Here is a 27,971-nt window from a genome sequence, read left to right on the forward strand (position 1 = left end):
ACACTATTACAACATACATACATCACATGGATAAGCACAAAAACCCTAGCCATACTTCACTCCAAAATCATAGAAATATAATACAGCATGAGGCCTGTTACAGGACCGTCACTATTTTGCACATTAGGCTATTTGGACTATTCGGTCCTGTAATGTGAAAGGAAATAATGATAGTTTTTATGTATTTTGGTGATCCGTTTTTAAATGTAATGTAAAATATTCAATCGCTATTTGATGTACTGAATTTAATTTTGGCTCGTTAACATTAAACAAATCTTGGTGTCTGGATAGGACTATTTTCATTACTGATTATCGGCATTACAGTGGTGAGAATTAAGGCGAAAAATGTGTTAATTGCGCTTAGTGCGTGAGCAGAGATATCTTAATAGTTTCCCCAGACAGATTAATGAGATTAAATATGCGGAAAAATGGAGACTACGGTAAGTCTCCGTTTCTCATCATCTTGCTCCTGAGAAAAATACTCCAATAATCTCTCACGTTTAACTTTGGGGTTTCAGAAGAGGTCTCAACGTCTCAATCTGTACTGAGATTTGCAAAGGAATCGATTTCAGGAGAAATTCAAACTGGAGGAATCTAATACATTGGTATTGATGATAATCGTGTTAAACAAAGAATATAGAAAAGGTATTTGCCTATTAGGGAGCACATTTCCAACCTTTTATTAAAGTAAGCATGAAAAAATGATCGAATCAGTGTTTGTATCAAATCAAAACACACAGCCACACTGTATGACATTAAACGCAAACAGAAACCACAACGAATTGATCACATTAGCGTATCACACACACACACACACACACACATGACTGCATTACAGACCATCTATATTTCCCCATGTAAAGGAGGCAGTATAATACCCATACAAATGACAGACTAATACTCATTATATATTTCAGTAAATCCTTCCCGCCAAATCTAAGATGGCAGCACATGCAATGAGAGCCAATTCAAAGCAGAGCTGTCAACTACACCAGACAACTCTGATATCTATAATGTATGAGACTCCATTTCTGTGGTGAGAACTTGTGCTGGAAAACAGAAAGATGCGTTTGTGTGTGTATGTGTGTGGAGACAAGAATAAGAAAGGGCGCTATCAATCATTTGACTCATCAGCGCGTTAATGTCTGAGTGCTTGTCAGCATGGGTGTGTATGTGTGTGTGTTCGTGTGTGATGAGATCAGGCTCATCTCTATGTCATTGGAGCAGCTCATAGGTTATCAGGAGGTGAGAGCTATTTATAACGCCTCTTTCCTTTTTCTTCCTCTCTCTCACGCTCTTTTTCTCTCATACGCATGCTGTTCCTGACACATGTTCTCACTTCTCTCCCCTTGACCAACTTCTCAAGGTGGGGTGGCAGACAAGCATTCATCCTAAACTCTGTACATTGACATTCTGCAAACATACACCTACATATGTATGCAAATTCACACGCATGCTTCATGTCCTCACTTGCGGTGGTAATATTCTAGCCTACGTTGTGAGGAAAAAATGGAGAACATGCTTCAAGAACATACACAGTCAACACATCATTTACATTTACAGACTGTCTTATGAGTTGTAATTCTTTAACTTTTCCGGTTGTGATAATTAAAGCTCAGTGTGTGCACTTTAAATATTTATTATATAGATGTAACTTGAATATGCTTTGGTCAACAGCTGCGATAATACATATCTATATTTATTTTATATATATATATATATATATATATATATATATATATTTTTACACACACACACACACACACACATATATATATATATATATATATATATATACTTCTATAGAAACGTCTTGTTAATAAATAAATGAATGATTTTTTTTTTTAATCATACCAAACTAAATCTGAGTGCAACTTCAGCATGTGAGCATAATTATTGCAGCATTTGTATATTTGCACACAAGTGCTCTTGATTGTTGACTGTGCAGTAATTGCGGTGTAAATAATGTTTGGCTTTAGAATTCAGTTTTGCAGTGGATCTCAACCTTTTCATTTTTTTACCTTTATTTTTTTACCTACCATTTTTTTTTACTCACTTTAATGTATGACAAACCCCTTCAATCAATCAAAGAAAACTTCTCCCCAAAAACAGAGCAAATGGACCAGATAGAAAATATTTTAATTCAGCTATTAGCTATTAGATTGTCTTAACTCTGAGTGCTGCTGCAACATTAATGCAATTATTGCAGCATTTGTATATTTGCACACAAGTGCTCTTCAGTGCTTGACTGTTGAAATAATTGCAGTGTACATAAAGCTTGGCCTTCTTAGAATTCGCTTTGATTAAACAAAAAGAAGCATCTAATAGAATACAATAGCAAATCTAAATGTAATATCCTCCAGACATTCTGATTCAGAGAAATAGATGGCGCATATCATAAATCTATGATGTGTTTTTGATTTGCTATTCATTTAAAACTTAACATATGCAAAGTTAAGTTAACATTTGGCAAAACAGCCCAAAACAAGCTATAAATATGCCATTAGAATGAGAACCAAACAGTCACTCACTCAGTGATTTCCTCGGTAACTGTATGTTCCACCTGTAGAGCGGGGAGTTGACCTCGATGAAGTAATGTTTTCCATGTTTGTCCACCAGGAACTCCACTGTGCCTGCATTCTCATAGCCCACCTATGGAAAACAAAAAAAGAAGTACATTTTTGCACATGTTGCTTATGGACATATTAAACCTCTTTAACTTTTTACAACTGAACATCTAGCTGAGTCTCCTGCCTGACTAATTTCAAGCAACTTGCGTTAGATTTCTGATTAGGGATAGAGCTAGATTCTGGAGGATGGTGGCACTCCGTTATCAGAGTTGCCTTTCTCTGATATAGTTCAAGCCGCACTGTGCTCTGGAAGGCATCCAGTAAAATCGGTTTGCTAAGTTAAGGCATTATCACGAGAACCCAACACACAAGTTCCACAGCATGCAACAATCAAAGATGCTTTCTTTTAGAAACTAGAAATAGTGGTAACAATGTCAGATATTTTGGTATGGAAATTATGAGAGGATGAGTAAGTTTGAGAACTTTATTTACATGTGCCGGTATCCCCAGGGAAGCTTCTGCTTGAGCTCCCAGAGGAATGACAATTTGAACCTAACATGATGAGCAGAGATTTAGTTTAAAAAGCCCAAACTTTCTCTCTTAAATCTCTCAAGCTTGTAGAATAAAAAAAAAAAAAAACCCTCAGGCGATTGGTTAATTCTGCTGAACAGCGTGGTGCCAGTGGAAGGAAGCAAAGAGGCTTCTGTAGTAAAAGCCACGAAATCAGCAGGACTGCTGGTCTTGACACCAGCCAAAAACACAACCCGTGGAGCAGGAGATGTGCATGAGATATAGAGACGAATATCCTAGGTGAGATGAAGACAGTCTCAGTATTAAACATAAGAGGCGAAAACAGAAAGAGGAGACAAAGACACAGAATCCACTTCTTCTAAAGTCTCCAGCTGTCTTCTCTGTTTTGGTGTCTTCTCTCTCACACTCTCTTTCATGAACACTCATTCAGGCTACTTGGATACACTGAAGGGATTGAAGATAATCCGGTGCCAAAATTCACTGTAATCTGATCCAATTTCTCCCCACAATTCAGCGTTGCCTACTAATCCCACATTGCAATGAGCTTGCCAAAAGCAGACGCTCACCCACACAAACAACACAAACACAAATACACACACACACAAATATAATTTAAACATAGCTTCAGTAAACTCACTCTGACATATTACAATATTTACCACATATACATGGACACAAATCCACACTTAGGCGCTTTACACAAACAAACAGACTTTTTTTAAACTGCTGCGACACTGATTTGACAAAATTAATTCACTCTTTTACTCAGTGCCCACCCTTTTTCCATTCATCCCTCTTTCCTGCATCCATCCACAACCCATGCCAATCGTGCCCAGGAGGATTTGAAGCCCTTTAATCTTAACCGAATAACATGACCACGAGAACAGAGTTCAAACTGATGTCAGCTAAACCACTAGAGGAGAGAGAGAGGAAAAAATGAATGAATCAATGAAAAAAACATATGGGTGACTGAACAAACAAATAAATCAATGAATGAATATAAAGAAGAAAAAAATGAATGAACTAATACATTCTTATGTAAAAAACACACAGGTTTGTTCATGGGGGAGCATAAAGCTAGAATTTGTTTGTCAGTTCTCAGGAGTGCTGAATGTGTAATCTGTAATCTGCAAAACCGTTTCCCCATGCATGAACAGAGCACGTGCTGATGTCATTGCAAATAGATTAAATTGCACCCACAAAGTGATTTATCAAGCTGAAAGTCGCTTCAGAACCTGCGACTGACTGCACGTACAAATTGATACCACCGGAAGGCAGGAATTGATCTGATTCATGTGGATACACATGTAACTACTGTCCACGAAGGAAAATTAATGAGAATGTGTAGATTTACCCAATGCTGCTGGTCTTCTGGCATGAACTAATGTGTCGTGATTTTTCATAAGCTATTGATTTATTCAAAATCCTAACTGAACTTCAAGAGGGTTTCATGTGAAATGATGAATACGTTCATTTACATATGCTATAACTGACTTGTATATAAAAATGTGTAGATGTGCACATATATTCATACAATTAATCGTATTATATCTGTCTGTTATTCTATGCATTAATATATATATCGGTATCTATATGTACATTCTTGCATTATACATGTTAAACAATCAATCCAAACTCAACAAAACCTTAACAGCATAGCTAGAAAAAGCGTAGCGGTTTACATTATTGGCTCTCAGTCGTTTTGACTCCAAGGCTCACTTTTATACATAACAGCATTCAAAGACAATCATATCTAAGATAATATGTACCTCTTGGAATGCTATTCTAATAGAAAAACATACACATATGGTGTCTGTTAAATGTTCTACTTCTTCATCTTCCTTTTCAGTAAATGTTTTAGTATTTTAAGTAAGATTACGTTAGTATAACTAATTTATAAAATGGCTGACACAGTCGCATGTTATTCACGATAAAGCATGACTATGACCGGTTTTGTATATTATCGCCTAACAAACTTAGCAACCACCCTTTGCATCTTAAACAGCCAATATCGCATATGAACTGTTCCATGTATTATGTATTTACTCATCTACTTTTACCTGTAAAGCACCACAAACACTTTAACCAAAATGCTGCTATTTCCATTTTCCAATCTTTCATGCCATGCCTTCTTGCCTCTTCCTAGATTTCTGATCACCTCATACTCTCTACAAATTTACAAATACATACATAATAGATGTGCTGCTTTATAAATAGTACAGCAGAATAATGCATGCTTTACATTTCTTTTATAATCATACCGATCAAATGCTCTGAACATGATTATATATACCATTCTTGTGGAGTCGTTGGCCAATCACCAATGTCATGATATCCTTTTCCTATGGCTCCATAGTGATTAATGCAATACAGCCCCCACATTTGCAAAAAAGTACAGACATCTTGAAAAATGCAGTTAAAAACTAAAATGTAATAATTCTCTTATTTAGCTGACAAGAAAAGACATCCTTAACCTTGCTTGATACAAAACTTCACCTACTCAACAATCGGTGGTCATTGTTTTCTTATTCTGCTATTCATGTTGTATACCATGCATTTTCAATGCATGTCCATGAAAGCATATTGTTGTTGCTTGTGCAGAAAAAAGCTTGCATTGTCTCGCTCTAATAACCTTGGAATTCCCAGGAAAAGTCATCATTCTGTTTGCAGCATATGTCTCTGTACAATGGTAATACATGCCTCGGCCTGAATGGTAATTTTATATGTAATGTAATGGTACCTTCAACATATGTAATGCCGTTGGGTGCATCATACCCCATACGATGACAAATGTTGGCTTGTGCATCTGGGCAGACTCTTTTGTCTTTGGCACAGAAAACTCAGTGTTTGATTTTCCCAAAAAACAAGCTGAAACATTGACTCATCTGACCACAGCACACATTACCACTGTCCCTTAGACCACCTGAGATGAGCTTGGCCCAGAGAACTTGCCAACATTTTTCCACGAAATTGATGTATGTCTTTCTTTTCGAGTAACAGAGATTCAAGCTGCATTCCTTGATGGAGAGAGGGACGGTTTTCTGAAGTACTTCTGAGCCGATGTGGCTATATTTAACACAGCAGCACGATAAGTTCTCGTGCAATGCTGGAATGTTACATACATTCACGTTTTCTGCCTTTCACTGAGATTTCTCAAGATTCTCTGAATCTTTTCACAACAGTTTTTATCATTATGTCCTCACTTTTATCAATTCACCTGTTTATTGTGGAATGTTTCAAAACTTTTAACACCCTTTGTTTTAACTTTGCAGGCCTCAAAATGAATGCACTGCATTTCATAAAATGTCCTAAAATTTTACTCCCCCAAAAAAGAAAAGATGGCTTTGCAGTTTTTCACAAAATGTACAGGAATGCTAACGTCCAGCTTAAGGCAGATGCTACCGACATTCTTGACCTGCAGAAGTGTCGATACATCTCCTATCTCTTTGCAAATCCTTTCACCTTGCCATTGAATTTCTGGTTTCAGAGAAATACTTTTCAACTGAATTCGATAAAAACTTTATTCTACAACTTCCTTTTATGATGCAGTGTCAAGCAGGCAGGTTATAACGAGTTCCATAAGGAGGGGCAGGATGAAAGGACAGATGGTGAAGAGAAGAGTGGGGGTGGGGAAAGAGAGAGAGAGAGAGAGAGAGAGAGAGAGAGAGATGCAATCAGTGTCTTTTTGATCAGACATGTTTGTGGTGACATGTGTGATTATAATCGGCTCTCAAGTGGCTGCCATGGTGACCATTCACTTACAGATATGGCCCAGAATAAGTCAATGAGAAAAATAGAGATTGGGACCAAAGATGAAGGATAGACACTAACAGATGTGAACACATGAGGAGAATACAAAGAGAAGTAGAAAATCACTATGGTTATTAACACACATCATTGTTCAATCATTACCAGCAGAATGTCAGAGCTCCAGACGTGCTTAGATTTAACTCACTGCTTTAGTGACATCTAGAGAACACTTTATGTTATGAACTAATGAAACTATTTAACTGAGTGTACGAAAAGTATAATAGACAAGACAAGTTCAAATAAAACCTGTTATTGTGAGGATCTGCTTTACTGTTTATAGATTTTATAACTCTGTGTTTCAGACAATAAAGCAGATGGCAGATTTTCTGGTTGGAATACATTAGAGAAGCACTCAAAAACAAACAAGGCCTTTCCACGCACTACAGTGAGTATTCAGCTTGCCTTTTTAGCAGAAGCGCAATACTGAGAAAAGCACTGGGTTCAACCCCTCCTCGGATCTTCCCACACTGGACCAAAGAGGGAAGGAAGAAAAGTGTATTAAAGATTAAAACATTTATTATGATTCAGAGTCTTAAAAGTTAGTGTTGAGTGAATGAGCAAATGGGTGTGACTGTGAGCGAGTGGGTCAATGAATGAATCAGTATCAGTTAGTGAATGAGTGAACGATTAAGTGAGTCAGTCACTAAGGAGTCACCAATCGGATTTGTACTAGTTTGCATACTTGTGCAACATTCTATGCCATGTTGTTGTGTAAATAGTGACACACTAAAAATTCTAAAAAGAGCAAGCATACTTCAAATATTTAGGTTATATACTAAGGTGGTATGTAGCTGTTTGTGCATGTATAAGATCTGAATAGTTACAAAGCTTAAGTCTGCCACGAAAGGATTTATTCTATATAAAGGAGAAGGTTGATCCAAACCAGCTAACGCATTTTATGGACAACACTTCTGTGAACCTAAGAGAGTACAAGGCTGGCTGTGCAAAGGCTGTTTTCTCTATTCTGACTTTTCCCTGACAATATGGCGCCTTCGAATGAGTGACCGTAAAAATTGTTTTGTTAATAGTTAAAGTATCTGTTGCATTTCCGATGCGTGATTACGGTGTTTGGCCAGTCCCAATGCACTGGGTAAGCTGGTCAATCAGAGCAGACCGTGCTTGTCGGAAGGAGGATCTTTTTAGAAAACAATGTATTTAAGAGAGGTGGAGCATAGAGGAAATAATGTACTGTATTTGAAAAAGAATGTACTTTTTAACATTAAAGCATGTAAACATATTCAGTTACACCAATTACACAAAATAATGATCTTTAAATCAATTATGATATGCATCTTTAAGTTGTAATCTGTGCATAGTTCATAGCGCCTGTTTCTCACTATACAGTATAAGTGAAGGAGTAAGTGAATGACTGAATCAGTAAGTGTCAGTAAAATAATCAATGAGCAAGTCAAGTGATTGCGTTTGAATGAGTGAGTGATTCTGTAAGTAAATGAGCTAGTTAGTCAAATAAGTGAGCATGTGGACTTTTTCTACTTATGCAATATTATATGCCATTTTGTTGTGTAATGGTAAGAGTTTACAGAGTTCAAGCTGAAAATGATTATGCAGTTATATAAAAAAAAAAAGTGAAAAAATGTTGGGCACTTCATGCATTCAGCTGTCACAGTTTTCCTTAAGTAGAGGAAAGGGAGGGGCTAGCAGAATCTGTGCATAGCTCATAGTTCATAGTGCATGTCATTTGGGACTAAACATAAGTGAGTGTGAGTGAGTAAGGGCTCAATACTTCACAACTGTACTTCACAGCTCTTCAGTAGTCTTGAGCCATGAGAATGGTTGTCATGGCAACACAGACAATGACAAATAAATCAGAAAAAGATTGCTCATTAAATCTTGCTATCTGCTCATTGATCTGGCTCATCATTTTTTCCTCATTCTTTATTTCTAACCTTTCATCCACTCTATCACCTTAATTGAGGAAAAATAACCTCTCTCTCCCTTTATCTCTTTGAACTGTAATTTGAATGGACATACTGCAGCAAAAGACATTGCTTTGCTCTTCAGTGTTTTTTTCCTACATCTTCACGTTTACAACTTGCATCCAAACATTGTGATCCAATCAAGCTGGCTGGATCATAACCCAGTCAGTGTTATGCTCAATGAGGTTGAGCATTTCAGTTCATTGTCTTCAAATGCATTCTGTTTTACTGACACTGGAGCTAGTTTCTGGCGGATATCTTAATCGTTTATGAACGCATTAGCTCTTGACTTTTTAATGCACATACGCAGACAACATTTAGATATGGATTGCAATTCAAGTAAAAATATGACTTTTCTCTATATTAGTTTTTCTACTTTGAGATCCAATGTCCATCCTCTGTCCATTCTCTCTCTTCTTTTGTAATAAATAAATAAATAAAATAAACTTGACGCTGAAGTTGTGCTGGATCCCCCAAACTGGCCCATAGACAAGACAATAAAAACCATGGCAAATGTCCCATAATACTCAGTAAGACCCCAAAGCTTCAGTGAATATAATCCAAGGCATCCATGCTAGACTGAAAAACAAACAAACAAAATTCACAACACCATCCCATCCATACGCTCACACTCCAAATGAAACCAATGAAATGCCTCAAAAATTCCCCTGCTGGCAGTCTTGTGGAATTAAGATTGATGTTCTCAGTCAGAATATAAAATAAGAGCCAGCAGATAAGTGCAGTCCTAAAGCTTGTTAACACCAGCAGGACATTCTGCAGACCATTTCTGCCGGTCTCTCTTAGTCTCTCTGTGAAATGCATTAAATATGAGCTCCTGCATGAACAGCTCAATTAAAACGGCTTGAAAAAAGAGAGAGACATGTAAAAGTTTGTGCATGCATGTTTCTGAGAACTTATACAACAATTGTGAATGCAGCTCACATCTGGTGGCACAAACAAGAGCTTAAGAGCTTAGAGAACAGAAATGTATTTGTTGTTAAAGGGTGTTTGTGTGAACACACTTTCAGGCATGAGAATGTATGGATGCACACAGAAGATGAGGCTATAAATGCGTTGAACTGTGAATAAGCCTGTTTGTATATGGGTTAATGTATTCCTAGAAGTGCATCAAGTGGGGCTGGATAGGTAAAATGACTTCTCTCTGAGGCAAAGTATATGAGACGCCAGCAAACATTTAGCCTGCTTAACACTTAATCCAATATATGCGGATGTACTGTACATCACAATAGAAAAGAAACGATCTGTCGCTACTGTTTCTTTAGAACGGAATACTTCTGGCCGTCAAGTCTGTTTCCAATCATTAATTTTTTGAAATCGGAATAAATACGACGAATCAGATTTCAATTGAATGAAATAAAATTTTATACAACTAAAACTCATGACTGTCATACAACCAGCCAGTAACTACACTGATTTGAGTCTCAAAAGCCTTATAGCGCTGCAAAACACATTAACAATAATTGGTTCAATTTGAGATAAACATGAAAAAGCAATAACTTGTCATTCAGTAAGTGAATTAGATGACTGATTTATAAGGGATTTTTATTCACAAAAAAACATCATGTTCTTGGAAATTAGGCTACGCTGGTCGTGCTGTGTGTTGGTGCACTAAAAATAACTGGCTCACAAAAAGCAGTAATTTGTGATTAGCAATACACTGAATAGTAGTGCACTAAACACTTTTAGAGGTTTTCGGTGCTCGGTTGATTTTGGTGCTCATTTAAAACCGTTTGGGCTTAAAAAAACAGCGGCACTTTCTTGATCTTGCTATCTAGGAAACTTTACATGAAGAGTGCTCTAGTTATCTATGATGTGCAGGCCTATGTGGCATACGTGAGTGTGTAATTAGTCTGTCCTCAAGTGGGCTTATATTTACAGTAAGTACGGTTAAGTCAATCAGACACCTCGTTTAACAGAAATCGATTAACAGGGAAAAGAAATGAAAGAGTCTCCCTCAACGGCCAATCCTACATGTGTTTGTACGATTGTGGGTCAAGAGCTCACTCTAAAAACCCCAGGACAGGGCCCCTACAAAAGACTGGCGTTTATAGCACCAGCGGCCCGTCTGTTTTAGAGAGATTTGGCAGTCATTTGCGCAACACCCACTTTGCAGCACTCCACACAGCCTTAGGGAAGAGCAAGCAGAGAATGAGAGAGACTGCAGTATGCCGAAGAATGGTTTGTATTTCTCTGTAGGGAGTAGAGAGGTGAGATGTGAGGAGAGAATGATAGAATCGGGTTATCTCGGGCTTCTGTGTTTATTTGATGAGCTAGTTTTATCTATAATCCTTTCTTGAAGATTTATTCATGAATTTAAGCTTGCTATAGTCAATCACCTCAGAGTTAATGGCTTTTAGCTACAAAATTCATTGTCGTCCAATAACTATTTGCATTTCAAATCGGCGAGGGGAGTGAGAAGTGATATCGAGAGAGAAAGAAAGGGAGGACATGTTTCTGATCACATTTACACAATCTGCAATCACCCGACACTAGATCAGACACATACGCAACAGATAAGCAGGGCTTTAAAGTGGGTGTTACGCAACGAGTCTATGCAAATAGCTAAAAGCAATTACAAATCTACATTCTAAGTCTGAATTACACACTATACCACATGTGGATGTGCCTGCGGTGTGTTAACTGCATCTGTCAACAACACTTCTGTGCTCTCCACTTGCTTTAAAATGCGCTCGTTTCTGTTTGAATCACATCCGCTGCAAATAAACCCCGAAAGAAAGACCGAAACGGGCGAGAGATATCAGCCAACAAGCGCAGACTCCGAGCGAGTCAGACTGCTGACGATAGCAAGCTGCCGGCTATTCTGTTGTTTATCCTCGGTTTCCGCTGTTTATGAAAGGTTAAGTGCACTTAGCACTTTATTTAGCGCAGGGCATTCGGATGGACGCAGGAGAGGTGCGAATCTGCGTGAACGGATGCAGTAAAGGACGGAAAGGGAAGCGACGATAGGCCTTTTCTTCAGAACACAAAGAGATTCTGATACCGTGCGCTTAATCTCAGAATTCAATCTTTTGAGCCCAGACCACAAGAGATTTTATTGAAAATACAATAAAAGCGCGCGAGAGCGAGCGTATATGACTTACGGTGCCCTTTAAAGTGCTTACATTGCCAGCCGGCTGTAGCCATTTAGATTTCAGCCATGTCAACAACAGCAGCCAGAAGTAATAAATCAATTCAACAGCTCTGGCCATCAACAGCAGAGCACAAACTCCACATGGTATACTGTGGGGCCTCAGGCCTGTGTGTGCGCGCGATGCATTCATGTCAAAAAATGTGTGTTTATTTTGCAACCGAGGGAACGTCCTTCACAGTACAGTACTGACTGTCTCCTCGCTGCTCTTTCCACCCCTACCAGCGTTTACTTCTTTATTCATTTGCGTCTTTCATCCTGTCCAGAAGATCCATTTCTCTTTACTGCGTCCTCGCTCTCTTTTCAGTCTAGCCCCATTTAATTTAGTTACAGGGTATAAAAAGAACGAGATTTCGAGATTTATGTCCACATCTTCTTTTTAAATTGTTGTTGCTGCAATTTGTTAAGGTTCCGTAACAAAATAAACTGTCCCCTCAGAACTGAGGTGGTCCGCTCGAGAATTAATTATCCACTGCTGCTTACTCGCAAGCTCACGAGACAAATGTATACAGCATTTACAAATGAAAGCATTCGGAACCATGGACAGAAACCATATTAAGGCACAAAAAAAAAATCACAGAAAGAGTCACACTCGGAAGGATAAACCTCTAATCAGTCACAAAAACAAAAAGACACAAAACAATCTCGCAACAATGTCACGGAAACTAGAGTAAAACACTTGCAGGATTATTCTATTTTTAATAGAATGAGAACATTTTACTTTTTTTTTTATCCTTAAGGAACATTCATGCCTATGCAATGACTTGTTGTGGTTTAAAAAGTACTCGAAGGTAACAGTCTACCATGCACTACCAAGTACATGGACACTGTTAGAACAAGAACTTGGCCCTGAACAAACGAAGAGAAAGGCTATTTATTCCCTGAGAAACACAGGCTAACAAAAAAACGTGAGTAACCAAAAAAAAAAAAAAGAAATACTGTAGCAGTTTTTATGATTATTTTATAACTATCAGCTGTGAAAACCTTGTGTATGTGAGCGTAAAGGTTAATTTGCTTTTAATTAATCAAAACAATGCATGATACAAACTATTCTAAACAGCGCAAAAATTGAATTGAAAGTTATTTTAATGATAACTCTAATAATATTTTAACTTCTTTTTTTTTATTTAAAGAAGTTACGCCCAGTGTCAATCCCTACTGACGTCTCTGTCTGGTGAATAACAAGGGAGATATTATTTAGGCCTAATACATGTCTTTTCTTTTGCCAGGTGACAGAAAAGGTGTCAGACTTCCATTCTCGGTTATGTCAAAAATGGCATATCTTTAGCTTGCAAGAAGCCCAGGACGCCAACCAGCTTGTCAAGACACTAGATCTCTCAAGCTACTCAGGTGAGGGCTAATAATTACATAGGGATGGAGAACCTAGAGAAAAGCGTGGACTGAAGATGACTGCAGCATCTCGTGCTATTCCTGTATGGTCAGACCAGCCTGGACTCCATCAGCTGTTACTGACAGTAATGGATAAGAAAGCGGATGTAAATTAAAGCTCTTTCTAACAGACAAAAAAGATAAAAAAACAAAACAAAACACTCATGCTGAACAAGCTCTTTCAGCACTGGAGTCTGATCAAGAAGGCAGGTATAATTTATTATTAAACTAGTATGACATTATAATAAATGGCCTATATTTCATGTCATGCAGGCCAGAAGAATAAAAAGAGCTGCTGGTTGGGTTTCAGTCCAAAACAGAGACTGTAATGGAGCTAGAGAGCTTTACCACCTAAAACTCTAAAGATCAATTCTACTGGCAAGGCAAGTGCATTAGTTGTGGGATTTTTGGGCTTTTGTGGGTAAAAAAAAAACTAGCAAAGACTGCCAGCAATAGAGATTTTGAAAGAATTGGGCTGCTACCTAAATCCAGTGTAATGAGTTCATTCTGGTCTTAGTGGATTATTCCCTCCAGTAACAGGAATTCCTGAAATCATCAAAGTAATGTGGGACCAGTAAACCTTTTCTGCACATGTGTATAAAACCGGCACAAGCTGATTTTCAGAATACAATAAATGTGCAATCACACTACACTTTTCGTTCCATTGACTTCCATCGATACGCATATGAATGATTCCAGGAAACAAGAAACGCAAGCTTTCAAAGTTCAACTCCACCCTTGCAAATTAGTATTACTTGAAGAGTGTGACTAAGAAGATGAGCACGAGCTCTTAGCTGATAGAAAACAACACAAACTTTAAATCTGCAGGAATGCAGTGCACTAAAAGCTATGCAGATTGCAAATGAACTGTTTTTGGTATGCATTATATATTTGTTCGTTGCTGTGTCTATGAATATTCTGATGTTCAGAGCTAAAACTGTGGTCTAAAATATATTTCACATCAGAAGAAAAATATACTATAAAATTCTTCAAAATATATTTTTAAGAGTTTTACAGTCATGCAGTGCTAACCCCAAAATCTTAATTTACCATTTAAAGATTTAAATTATTAACAGAAAATTGGAATATCTCTGTACCTTACAGGGTTTGAGGATAAGAACAGAATAGCTTTCAGAATCTAAACACAGCTTTATACAACAGTGCAGAAATGAGAACAGAAGAACGTGAAAAATACGAAAAAGTATGAAATAAAGTACTCAATGGTAACAGTCTACCATGCACTACCAAGTGTATCCAATACATGGACACTGTTAGAACTAGACTTGACCCTGAACAAAGAAAGAGGAAGGCTATTTATACCCTGAGAAACACAGGCTAACAAAATAAAAAAAGGAAAAAAATCTTTACAAACAAACATCCAAAAAGATAAATAAAATAACACAGAAAAGTAACCAAATATGTGATAATGTAGCAGTTTTTATGATTATTTTTATTATGAATACCTTAGACAGAATCTGTATGTGAGTGTAAAGTTTTTAAATAGTTTTAATAAATCAAAACAATACATAATGCACCGGTTACCTCATAGAATTTACCTTGTGAGACTTTTTGTAATATTATTCTGAATTAATACTAAATGTTACAAAATACTCCCTCGACAGGCAGTCAATATATCCAGTCAGTCTTGTTCTTGAGCTACAATAAGTGATAGACTGAATAATTAACACGCATACAGTAGTCATTCCACCCTATAGTGTCAATACCGCTCCGCTTATTGGTGAATTATAAGTATATTCACCTACATTTTTATGCTACAAATTGCATTATATAACACTGCATTACATTAGCAATTGGCCATTAACTAACCCATACTGGCTCACTGTCAGTTGTCACTGTGCCTCGCTCAATGTATTGCCTAATAAAATGCAGTTTTCTCATCCAAATGCAGCTCACAAATATTCATCAGGCATATTCCAATAAGTTGTCAAATAAGCCCACAGCACATGCAACAACACATGCTCACAACCTCCACAAACCTGCAAACGCTACTATTGTATTGTCTTTTTGTCTCACCCCTGCTTCTAGCATCTCTCCAGCGGTGCACAGTTTCTCTTTTTTCCATCCAGCAGTGCTACTATTAAAAAGTATTCAAAACGCTTTCACATCAGCAGTCATGTGACTACGCAATAAAGCCCTGAAACACCTTTGCAACCTATGTAGGAGGCAGGAAGGCTATTGAACGTGCCGAACGCATACAGTACCACACAAAGCACTTCATCCAAAGTTGCCTTTAAACTGTAATCAGACAACAGCTGAGATAAAAGTCGGCTCTATAATTCGAAACAATCAGAGGCTAAGGCAGGCCTATAACCTTGCACAGATAATGAATGAAAACAGTGAAATCTTAATTGTGGAAAGCTTTCAGTGGGCGCACTCATTTAATTAGCTTGCGTTGCTAACTCTGTGTATAAATGAGATCTTCCTACTTTGCTATGGAGAATACAAGTACAAAAGTAATTAGAGGGTCATTTAAGGTGCACAGTTTTCTGTCATCTTAATAATTCAAAGGACTTGTACAAGCCTAGAATATGTTGGAATGATATACCGCCACCTGTTGTAAATGTACTTATATTGCAAGGTGTTTCTACAAGGAAACAATAGGGAATGCGGACATGCAACAGCTTGCCAGGTTTCATCAAGCCAAAAAATAGAACAGTAAACCCATCCTGTCTGCTGCACCTGCCCAATATTGATTTATCCTGTCTTTCCATCTTTATCAGTCATCTCTTGCTCTCTCCCGCGCTCTCTCTCTCTCTCTCTCTTGCCTGGACGGTCTCTCTTTCCCTCTCTTCACCTTTTCTCTGCTGCTGCCAGCATCACTAATATCATTTCAAAAGATGATACATACAAATTTGACTCCTACAGGGGCAAGTGACTTATCAAAACTGACAGCATGTGGTTTATCAACAGATGGGAATTGGTAACGGTGCTCACGCACACACCTTGTAATCACTGGGTGGCGAGTCCATCTCTCCAAATCCGTAATCCTTCTGTCACTAACTCTAAGGTCAGAGGAGATATCTAAAAGTGTGTGTGTGTGTGTGTGTGTGTGTGTTCAAGCCTGCACTCAGTTTTGACAGAGCAGGCAGATCAACACAGATTAATCTCTACAAATAGAAACACTTTCCCAGCATGCACCAGGAGGGTTTCCCTCTACTCTTTATTCTTTTCCCCTTCCTCAAAAGTGAAATGTCAGGCTTCTGATTTTCCACTGGAACATTCTGACTTCAAAAAACTCAACTCGATTGTCCCACTGCATTAGCCCAAATATCACAATATCTCTGTATCACGCTTAGCCCTGTCATTCTTATCATTTTCATCCAGGTCATCAAATTCCTAGTGGCAATACAGTACACTGCTACTTAGTATGCATAGTATTCTTAGTGTTCCATATATGTGATAAGATTGTAGCATACTAATGCTCACTATTAACTAGTTGCTTATTATAACTGAAAAATTGCCAAAGGATTAATTGCATCTGAAATATTTTTTTACATAATATGTACACTGTGTACATTTATTGTGCATTTATTACACCCACATATATTAATATACACCCATGCATGTATATATATATATATATATATATATATATATATATATATATATATATATATATCACACAGCAATTTTAGACAGGTGGAGCTGGTGGAAGTGGAGGTTTCAATAAATCTTACTGACTGAAGAACCATCAGAAGAAGTACGATGCTAGCAGACTGCAAGTTTGTTACTAATCATCTATAAATATAAAAGAGATAAGACGGCATGAAAGAAACAGAGAAAGCATAAGAGAGAAATTATGCAACACATATATCCATAATGATAGACATCACTGGGAGTTTCCTACTAATATCTCACTGATCGGTTCCATCTCCATTTATCTGCCTCTGCTAAATGCATCAATAAATAAATCAACATAATCCCCTGTGACTAGATCTTTTGACAGAGCAGCACAGATATCTAACATATGTTAATCATTCAGTACACACATACAGCAAAGGAGCGATGAGAAATCTAGGCCTGGGTGCACATGCCTTGAGGCGCGTGAGTGTGTGACCGGGCATAATGAAGTGTGAGAAGGTATTATAACCTTGAGTTGATTGACTCACACTGTTAAGAGGAAACCTCAGGAAGGGCATGCTAAGTATGTAACTAAGCAAAATCTATGCGTGAGCTCTGGTTGCAAGTTTAATGCATGTCAATCAATTGTGTTTGTGTCAGTACTGTACCTGTTTGGCCAGGTTGACTGAGTCTGAGGTCAATCTGTCTCTGAGGTGAGGGTCGAGCTGGGCAGCAGGAGCGATCTCTACCACTTTCTGATGTCTTCTCTGGATAGAGCAATCCCTCTCATACAGATGAATCACGTTTCCATATTTATCACCTGTGAGCGAAAGCGAGAAGAATAAATATTGAGAGAAAGGACAGAGAGAAATGCGGGGAGAGATGCTTAAGTTCGCCTGCTTTAGACGGGTTACTTCCACATCATATACTTCCCTATCATATGCGTCTCAATATGCTGAATAAAATGATTAGGATAGACGCAAAAATAACATCACATTTATTTGATCACAAATAAGTTGAGCATTAGCAGGCTTTTTTATTAATTTTCTACTTTGATTTAAGCAACTTTCCAGGCATTTCTTATTTCCTATAACCAATATATTTTCTCATGAATATTGTTTTAATTGGGTTCATCTCATATTGCTTCACTGTGTCATCAATTTCACTTTTGTTCTGTTAGTTTTACATAATATATTAGTTAAATATACACAATATTTTAAGGTCCAGATTCCCGCTACTCACAAACCACTAGGTACAACTTTTGTCTCCTTAAACCCATAATTTAAACCCATAATTAAACACACAATTAACTGTAATTTAGGTAGTTGTTAAGTTCAGGTATCGGGTATGATTATGGATATAGAATACGGTCATGCATATGTGCTCTATACGTACTAATAAATAACAATATGTTAATAACAGGCATGCTAATAAGCAAGTAGTTAGTACTACTGTGCTTATTCTATTAATAATAATAATAGAGAACCGGTCCCTGTACCAAATTATTTAACAATCTATCAAATAAAATATGCAATAGTTTTTGTATTATCGCTAAAACTTTTTATCCTGTTATAGAAAATAATAGAAACTTGGAAATATGCTCGTTTCATTGATACTTTCCTATGAATTAAAGCTAATTCTTTTGTATCTCAGATATGTATCTACATGACTTTGATATTAGATTCACAGTTTATCTGAGAGTGAGAGAAAGGGAGAGAGAGAGAGCATGTGGTTGGTGTTCCCTGGACACACACAGAGCCATTCTCTGTTAACAAGCCCAATTCAATTCCAGCTGTATGTTATCGACTATGAGCTCTGTTCCAGACGAGCAAAGCACGTCTAATGAGCCAAAATACTCAGCTATAATGGCTCAAATACACCAGAGAGAAGCTAATAGATCATAGTAAGCATAGTAAACAAATATGTGCACACATTCTAGGGACTAGCAGACAAATTCTTATGATTCTGTTTCTTTTGTCAACACAAACACAAAATACGTGGATTAATATACTCACCGAGAATTTGTACTTCAATGTGTCGTGGTTTCTCTATGAACTTCTCAACAAATAGAGCACCGTTACCAAATGCCGACAGAGCCTCTGAATATGCTCGCTGATAATTCTCCTCTAACTCCTAAAAATAAGTCACAAAATTCAATATTACATTAATACAAAGACCAAATACACTAGCTTTCTCTTTTAATATGTGTGCTGTCAAATGATTAATCATGATTATCGCTTTCAAAATAAAAGTTTTTCTCTTATTATGTATATATAAATGCACAGACATACAGTATATATTTTGAAAATATTCGTATATATATGTACATAATTTATATCATATATAATTATATATAATATAAACATAGTATATTTCATAAATATATATGCATGCATGTGTGCGTATTTATATATACACATAATAGATATACACAGCAAACACAGACACACACACATATATATAAATTCATGTTTGCTGCTTATTAATAGTTAAAAGGTAGTTTTTAAGTTTAGATATTGTGTAGGATTAAGGAAGAAGGCATTATTACTAATTACTAATAATAAATGGCTAATATTCTAGTTATATGCATGCTACTTTAATAAGCAACTAGTTAAGAGATCCCAAAATACCAAAACTTAATTTAATTACAATGAATGAATTGACAGCGCTAATATTAAATATATTTAAACATTTAATTTATTCCTATGATAGAAAAGATTCATTTTCGGTAGCCTTTACACAAAATCATTCAAACATGATGATTTGAAACATTTCTTATTATTCTCAAATTTGAAAACTGTTTAGCTGCTTATTTTTAATACAATATAATATAATAATTAAAACCTTGAAATAATTGAAATAATCTAAAGGGTACTTTCGAGTGCGTCCAACAATCTGAAAGCTAACATAAAACAGTAGAAAATAAATGTCATGTCAATGATTTCAATTTTTTTTTACGGAACAAAGTTTGAGCTTGGTATAGTTTCATTTCTCTTCTGTGAAGTGACATTAAACAACGTCTCTTCAGAAAACATGGTACGCAATATTTAACACACTCTTTACAAGCTTGTCCACTTATCTACTTGGGGCCTTGTAGAAAAAGGCAATAAACACTAAACACTTTTCACTAGTGACAGTAAATAAAGGCAATAAATAAAGCAAATGGACTATGCAGAACAAGCAATGTCAATGTGATATAGTATTGCACTGGAGCAGTAATTATCACATGTGCATGTCCACATGTCAAGTGGAGGACAATGAGCATCTATCGTACCGTAACAAAATTTAATGCAGTCGTAAAATAGGCAGTATCCACTGACATAAAATAAACAATATATGTTGTAAACACTTGCAGAAAATGAGGCCCATTAACAGTCGTGATCGACATGGTTCAGTGGACTAGCCTTCCAAACACACGGTTGTGTTTAAAGGGCACTACAGGGGAGAAGGAGGGGGTTTTATACAGGGGAAGGGTGACTGAGCGAAAAGGTGCCCTTGAGTATAAAAGTGATTTATGCAATTTTTTCGATTTTAAAATCCTTCTATTTGAGTTTAAATTTTAGAGACAGCTATAGAGGCAGTAATAAGTGTAAATGCTGTGGCGTTGAGGCACTCTGAATATTTTATATTTAGATAGCGGGCCTGCTATCATCACAGTGACACATGATGTTTTTTGATTCTCTTGTCATTTATTTTTAGGCCTTCGTGGGCCAGAAGATGCACAGACCTCATAATCTCGGACCACCCTCATCCCACGGCCTCCTCCTCCATATGCGGCTTTAAAGATGATGGGAAAGTCGTATGTTTTGGCAAATTCCTGAGCTTCTTGAAGAGATGAGATGGGTGCGTTTGTTCCAGGAACAACTGGAACACCTTCACACACGCACGCACACACACACACACACACACACATTCGCATTTATATATACACACATATATATATATATATATATATATATATATATATATATATATATATATATATATATATATATATATATACACATGATACACATTTTAGACTTTATCCATCTCACATAGCACTTTTGGTTTTTGTTTTTTTGATCGGTTGTTTTATGTCTTTCATACAAACCGATTTCAATCATTCTTAACAGCTGATAGAGAACAAACATGTATATAGTAATCTTCAATGACACATAAGGATTTATGTTTTACGGGAGCACAACAGTCGTGTCCCGACACACCTGGTTCACTCAAATTCAATAAAACGGTCTAAACCAAATGTGACAAATAAACAGAATTTAATTCAGATCTATTTATTCTTTTGCAAACTACTTGGGCCACATCCGTGGTGGTACATATCCATAAAGTAAAACGTTTAGTACATTTTATAAAATTTGACATCTTAATCTCCTCTAATTTAATAAATTTATGTCATAAAGCATTAATAAATAAAATAAATAAATTAATTAATTAATTAATTGACTGTATTATATAGAATAATCCATTACATTCTTTAGAGGTTTTATTGATTTTTTTTTTTTCAAGAACACGGACATGTAAAATAATGACATGTTTATTGGGGTATTCAGGTTAAATACTTGGGGACTGCTAGGCCCGCTAGAAAAACCAAACAAGGTTACATCATGCTGACTGACAGCCTTGACAGGTATGCATGTAAACACAGCTGGCTGTGTCTGAAGTAAATGCGAAGTAGAAAGTAACAGATGGGCCAAACAGGAAGTTTGTCAAATAATCGGATCTGTGATTTATACCTTGAAGCATAAACGCAGTAACAGAGTGTCATAAAGGCTCTTACCCTGAACAAATTTTCTCATTATATGGTCTGGTTTGATTTAATTTGATTTGCTGAGAGGCAAATTTAGTGATTTTTTTTTTACTGTTGAATCTGCTTGATTGTGCATTCCAGAAATACTGTCAGTCGGTCAGACACATCCAGCTGCAGAGCCTTATGCGACAGCAGTTTCCAACTATCACTCTCAGCATGGACGTTCGGGCTAAGCCAAGGAATGCCTAACCTCATTGAACCACTGACCTTAACCAAAAGTCCAGCATCCATCAACAGCTGCGCCGTAACTATCTATTGAGGACTACTGGTCAAAAACTGCTATTACAATGTTGCAAGTACCCTGGTGCTAGGGTTGCCCCAGTGCCGTTCGTCCCCATGCACAAAGGAATCCCATGAGCAAAGAGTTTATTTGGTACCTGCTTTTATGGCCAGGGCACGGGCTTCCACTTTATCCCCCATCTTGTGCACAACCTCTGGGGAAGGGCCAATGAATCTTACCCCGGCATCAGCACAGGCTTGGGCGAAGTCTGCACGCTCGGATAAAAAGCCATAACCAGGGTGGATCGCATCCACGTTATTTTCCTGAGAGGGAGAAAAAGCACAGACAGAGAAAGACAGAAGGGGCGAGAGATAGAAAGACAGAGAGAGAGAAATGAGAACAGAAAGAAAAAAACATTAGTCAGGATGTGTATGTAGCACAGCAGTCAGGCCTAATTATTCTGATGCTGGAAAATACTAATTTCATTAAAATCCCAATCAGACAGAATTTGAAAGGCCCCTCTCTCTCTGTTGGCTGACTGCGTGCAACATGGTAATTGCATTGGAGAAAGACTAATTATTCTGAGGCCGTCTGCTGAGGTTAGAGACGATGATGTTGGCTGCTTGTTCGGTTTTAATACGGTGTGTTGTTATTGTGTGTATTATGCTTTGTGTTTATGCATTATTAGTGTATTGTTGTGGTGGCTAAGCTGCTGGTTTGAGAGATGAGCTGCCTGTGGCATAATGAGAGAGTTCGCCAAAGGATCTGAATCTGGCTGGCATCTCTGACACCGTTCCAAAAAGCAGGAATGGATCTATTTGAGCACCATATAGCGAAGTGCTGATGTGAATACTAAGCACCGGAAGAGATGCGTTTATTGCTCGATGCAGACAGGCCGTCGTTCAGAGAGTGACGGATAAGGTGAAGCACAGTCTGACGGATATTTATATAACTGCCTAACCTTAGCCACTTTGATTATGTCGGGGATATGGAGATAGGCTGCGACGGGGGACAGGCCTCTGCCAATGAGGTAAGCCTCATCTGCCTTCTGTCTGTGCATCTGCCCCGTGTCCTGCTCTGAATATACAGCCACTGTGCGGATCCCGAGCTCTGTGCATGCCCGAAACACCCGGATGGCAATTTCACCTGATGGGAGAAAGAGTTACAATTCTTCACATTCGTGAAACGGGTATGCTGTGGTTAGTGGACAGTAGTGGCAATCCGCCTCGAAAATGAGCCCTCAAGGATAAAACATTAATTATTATAGGGGAAAAAAAGTTTTAAAAAAGGAGATCATCATCCTTGGGGGCACGTGGCATTAAAAAGTTTGAAAACACCCGATTGTCATGAGGCCATGTGTTAGCATGCAGATTTAAATGACAAGTCAGTGAACGAATGCACAAGGATGGGATGAGTAAATAATGACGAGAGGCTGGGTAAATAATGACAAGTAAATCATTTTAGATCTAGCTGAAAATTAATTTAAAGTGCAGCTCTCCTGGGCCTGTGTGTATTTAGATTTTCAGAGCACTAATCCAGGGATCAGGCTTTCACTTTCCGCGGTCTTTTCACTGTTTGCAAAATGTTTAATCTGCAGATTACAAGCCTTACCTCTGTTTGCCACCATAACCTTTTTGATTGGTCGATACTCCAGGCTTTGGGGAGACAAGTGGGCAGAACGACAAAACAAAGCCACTCTCCTGACTAGAAGAACGCCCATCTTCCCCCTGGACCCTCCCAAATGCAGGAGCATCCTAGAGATACACAGAAGACACAAAAAGACAATAAACAAATGGCCTTGGTTGTGGTTACCCTTCATAAACTCGTTTTAAGTCGACACTGTGAATGATCTGTACACCTTTAAGAATGGACCGAGGTTTCTGATCTCTTAATGTTTTCACCACAATAACAGGGAAATTAAACTTTAATTAGCAGCTATGTATTTGAAAACTTTTACACTTCCACGAGCTTCCACGTTGTTTTGGAGCTGCTGTAGTGAGGACTGCCATCTTGTGGTCGTCAATTAAACTGTTTCGTCGTCTTTTACTTTTTAACGTTGGCGTTTAATTAAGACGTATGCCCGTGAGAGCGCCTGCACGTTAGAACGTGCGCGTGCGTGCGTGAGCGTGCGCGTTTGGCTGGGTATCTTTGTTAATCTCATTTTACAGCCACCCCCGGTTATAAATTCTTAGCAATTGACAGTAAAGTTGCTCCCTGATGAATTACAGAGGGCCATCGGAAGTTTTCATTTATCTTAATGAGAAATTTATACCAACCCTGTTTAAACCAGCATAAGTCATCTTAAATCAGCATCCCGACTTCAAAACATACCTAAACAGTATGTGCTGTTTTTGTTTTTTTTCAACAGAGAATGTATGTATTTTTATGCTTCCCTGATTGGTCTTAACAGTTCAATTGTGTTTGTTCAAATGTAGCCTATTTAGAGCGTGTGTTTCAGTGGGAGGCAAACTACAAATTACGCCAAGATATGATAACTCTCATTTCACTGTTTTACTTTATTTCTGTCTATGTCTCACCTACACCGTCTCTGATGCCAGACGTAATAATGAAACCTTTTTCCCCACCTGTGCATTCAGTACAAACACACTAACCTTTTGAACAGCATTGCATATCTACAAGTCTGACTTTTCACCAATTGCATATTTATGCTGACATTTTATCGTGTTCTGTGTATATCTTTTGAAATTAAAATGCATAAAAATGTACATTTTCATGTGATTTTAAGCATGTTGCAGTGTAGTCGCTGCTTACTGTCCCAAGTCAAAAAAGTCCTCTATCATATACCCTATCTCCCTAATTTCTGTTAAACTCTATGGGATTTGAACACTTTGTTCTCTGCAGAAAACCTTAAAACATATAACTTACAGCAGGTATAATCGGAGATTTATTCAAGTCACTCTAATTATGAGTGAAAGAATTATTAGAAGACTCAGAAAACATCAGTAGATCAGCAGATACATAAAAAATTGTAAGCAACTCCTGGGGTTAAAGGTCACAGGTCAAAGGCAGCAGTGGCTGAATAAAAGAGTCAGTGGGTTTGTAGCTCATAAACAGAAAAAACTTTGAACTAGAAAGTTAGTGGGTGATTAGGTGTCCCTTCATCAAGATTCTAGTGTCAACATGAACTTCGATCATGTGGGAAATCTAATGAATAACCTCTTTTTTTAACATCAGTAAAGTGCAATAAAATACATAAATTAGCTGCTTTGTGTTAAGCTACCCTACTTTGGAAAGGAAAAAAATATTTTTTCATAATAAATCATAATTTAGATGACTGTGGCACACCTATGAACCTGCCAAGAGCTACATGAGGGGAAATTACAGAGAAAATATAATGATCAGCCTATTGGTGCCTTCAAAATTGCTCAGTTAGCGTTAAATTACTCTGAACACTTCCCTAAAAGGCCAAGCTGGGTAAAATCAACATGCTCAGCCACCTCCGTACACAATCTAAATAGAGTCATACATCAGCAGAGCTTTTTGGGGGCCTTTTGTTGCTCTCTGCTGCTCTCTTTTCAGTCTATTCCCTCACCTCTCCTTCCACCTGACTAACACTTCCTGCTGTGTTTGTCCATTAGAGCTCTGGTAGATAAATGTTTTGTGTCTTTACATTCTGAGCAGTGCAAATGTTCTGCCATTAGACCCTGCTCATGCAATACAAACACAAATATACAACTTTATGAATTTACAATCTGAGCTAAAGTCAACCCCAGAAATCAATATGGACATGCTTAAATGCTGAAGGGTAGTAAAGAGTAAATGCTGAGTAAGTATGCATGCATATTTATATATATATATATATAATTAAATAATTAAATTTAAATATAAAAATGTATGTGTGTATATATTAAATAAACCAAAAACTTTTATTTTGGATCTGATTTTGACAGCAGTAATATATATATATATATATATATATATATATATATATATATATATATATATATATATATATATATACTATATATATATATATATATAGCTGTATATAGCTGTGTATATTTATAGAAAAGATTATATATGGTATATAATATAGTATATTTCGTCCATCTAATTACAATCAAACAAGTTTTTTTGGTTTTGTTTCGCAAATTGCTTTATCAAACACACCATGTGGAAAACATGTTTCTTTTGAACCCCTGGGTGAACTAATTCCAGACACCGTGGCTCTCGGTGGATGTGTAGTCACGTGAGCTCTGTTATCTCCCTGTCAGGAACAAATCATTCCATCCTTCTTTGATGAGCTTTACGTGCACAGAGTGTTCAAAGTTGGGGTCTTCTTCTTTATTTGTTTCTCTTTGCTGTTTTGTAATCATTTGAATGTTAAACAGCACCAGACTGAACTCTGTACAGGCTTTTGTCCTCTCTGGAGTTGAATGATGAATAAGTTAATGATAACAAAATACAACTGATTTGCCAACTTGCTTGAATACCTTTCTAAGTCAATAAGATACGCCGTCAGATACACTATCATTTAAGTGGCTTGTTGCTTTGATCGTTCAAGTAGTGCAGCTTTCATTCTATTGTTCTTGTGCAAGTATTTGTCTCCTTTGGTAAATAACAATGCTGATGATATGTCCTTAATTCTGCAAGAACAACTGAGCTAGCTCATGTTGCACAGCTCCACAACAAGCTACTGACCAAAGGTCATGCAGTCCATGTTTAAAATATAGAGTTTATTTATTCCACCGTCCTGTATTCTTTCTTGAAACAATCGAGCACATGCATACTTACACTCTCACCCACACACGGACAAAAATTGTGTTGCGACTGATATTAAAATAATGTCCGGTAAGCTGACAGACTAGTAATTATGTGTATTTTGTGGCCAATGAACAAAAATACAATTATACTAAATATAACAAATATGCTAAAATTCTATACAATCCTGTTTATAAAAAATATAATACTGAGAACTAAAATGAATCATTTTAAATGCTACAGAGGAAATCTAGGCATCACAACGTTACTGTATAATGTGCAGTAAAAATGGATTTCATGTTACAGTCTTATTGAATTTTTAGTGTTTTTAAAGATTAAATATAAGTCAGCATTATATTATACATTATACATTGTATCAACTGATATAGTAAAATACATACACAACTGCAAAAAATGCTTTTGTTTCCAGCCAAAATATCTAAATATTCTTAAATCAAGAAATTAAGCAAGTATTTAACTTACTCCATTGGCAGATTATTTAGCTTTTTCTAAGCAAAATGTCACCTTATTTTGACTATTTTCTAGAAAACAAGACGATAACTTTTGCTTGTCCAGAAAATCTTTGATTTAAGAATTTTCAGTTACTTTAGCCGGAAACAACACAAACAAATCTTGGCTTGAAAAGCATTTTTTGCAGCGTATTGTGCAACTTTGAGAGGTTCTACGTGACCAAATCCTTAATATTCACTGAAAACAAGCCCGTATTAATCTGACACAGAATACAAACGGCCCACGGCTATACTGGCATAGTAATGGTTGCATCACCACGTGCACTAAAATCACACACACTTCCAAACAAAGTTCATTGCATAAGAACTTTTCCCGCAAAATGAAAAGCATTTAATACACTCCCCCTGTTTTATGAACATATACACAACGGACCACATGCAGCTGCACTCACTTGTCCAGTCGGGTCCAGATTCAGTCCAAAATCAGAGCAGGTGTCAGATGTAAACAAATGAACGGGCCAGAAAGTTCGGCCGCAGTCCCGTGACACAATGAGCCAGTCCAGAGAACGCCGCCCAGGCGTACACACTATCACCGCTCTCCTGTCACACTGACTGTGAGACTGGGAGGCCTGGATCCTGTTAATCTCTTTCTATCTCTCTCGCTCACTCTCACTTCTGACCTCTCTCTCTCTCTCTTTCTTTCTCGCTAGATGCAGGTTTTCATCCTCTGATGATTACGTAACACTCACACACCCCCCGTG

General features: G+C 37.3%; 1 protein-coding gene across 1 annotated transcript; it reads right to left on the minus strand.

Moving 5' to 3' along the window:
• Positions 1-2,523: 2,523 nt before the first annotated feature.
• Positions 2,524-27,971, minus strand: LOC122347967 (pyruvate carboxylase, mitochondrial-like). The gene is made up of 8 exons (XM_043243200.1): positions 27,663-27,971; positions 23,630-23,772; positions 22,980-23,164; positions 22,176-22,341; positions 20,716-20,861; positions 19,004-19,121; positions 17,657-17,808; positions 2,524-2,652 (listed from the first exon to the last, which is right to left on the minus strand). Exons 2-8 carry the CDS (start codon positions 23,769-23,771, stop codon positions 2,524-2,526), a joined length of 1,038 nt encoding a protein of 345 aa, XP_043099135.1. The 5' UTR covers position 23,772; positions 27,663-27,971.

This window comes from Puntigrus tetrazona, chromosome 7 (assembly GCF_018831695.1).
Source record: "Puntigrus tetrazona isolate hp1 chromosome 7, ASM1883169v1, whole genome shotgun sequence".
NCBI lineage: Eukaryota > Metazoa > Chordata > Actinopteri > Cypriniformes > Cyprinidae > Puntigrus > Puntigrus tetrazona.

Bases quoted from the DNA above. Each gene is read 5' to 3' on its own strand.
- LOC122347967 (XM_043243200.1), bottom strand. From the start codon at position 23,771: ATGCTCCTGCATTTGGGAGGGTCCAGGGGGAAGATGGGCGTTCTTCTA. The intron at 22,342-22,979 runs GTTAGGCAGTTA...TCTCCCTCTCAG, and splicing joins ACATAATCAAAGTGGCTAAG to GAAAATAACGTGGATGCGAT. The intron at 20,862-22,175 runs GTACCAAATAAA...GCGTGTGTGAAG, and splicing joins TGCCCTGGCCATAAAAGCAG to GTGTTCCAGTTGTTCCTGGA.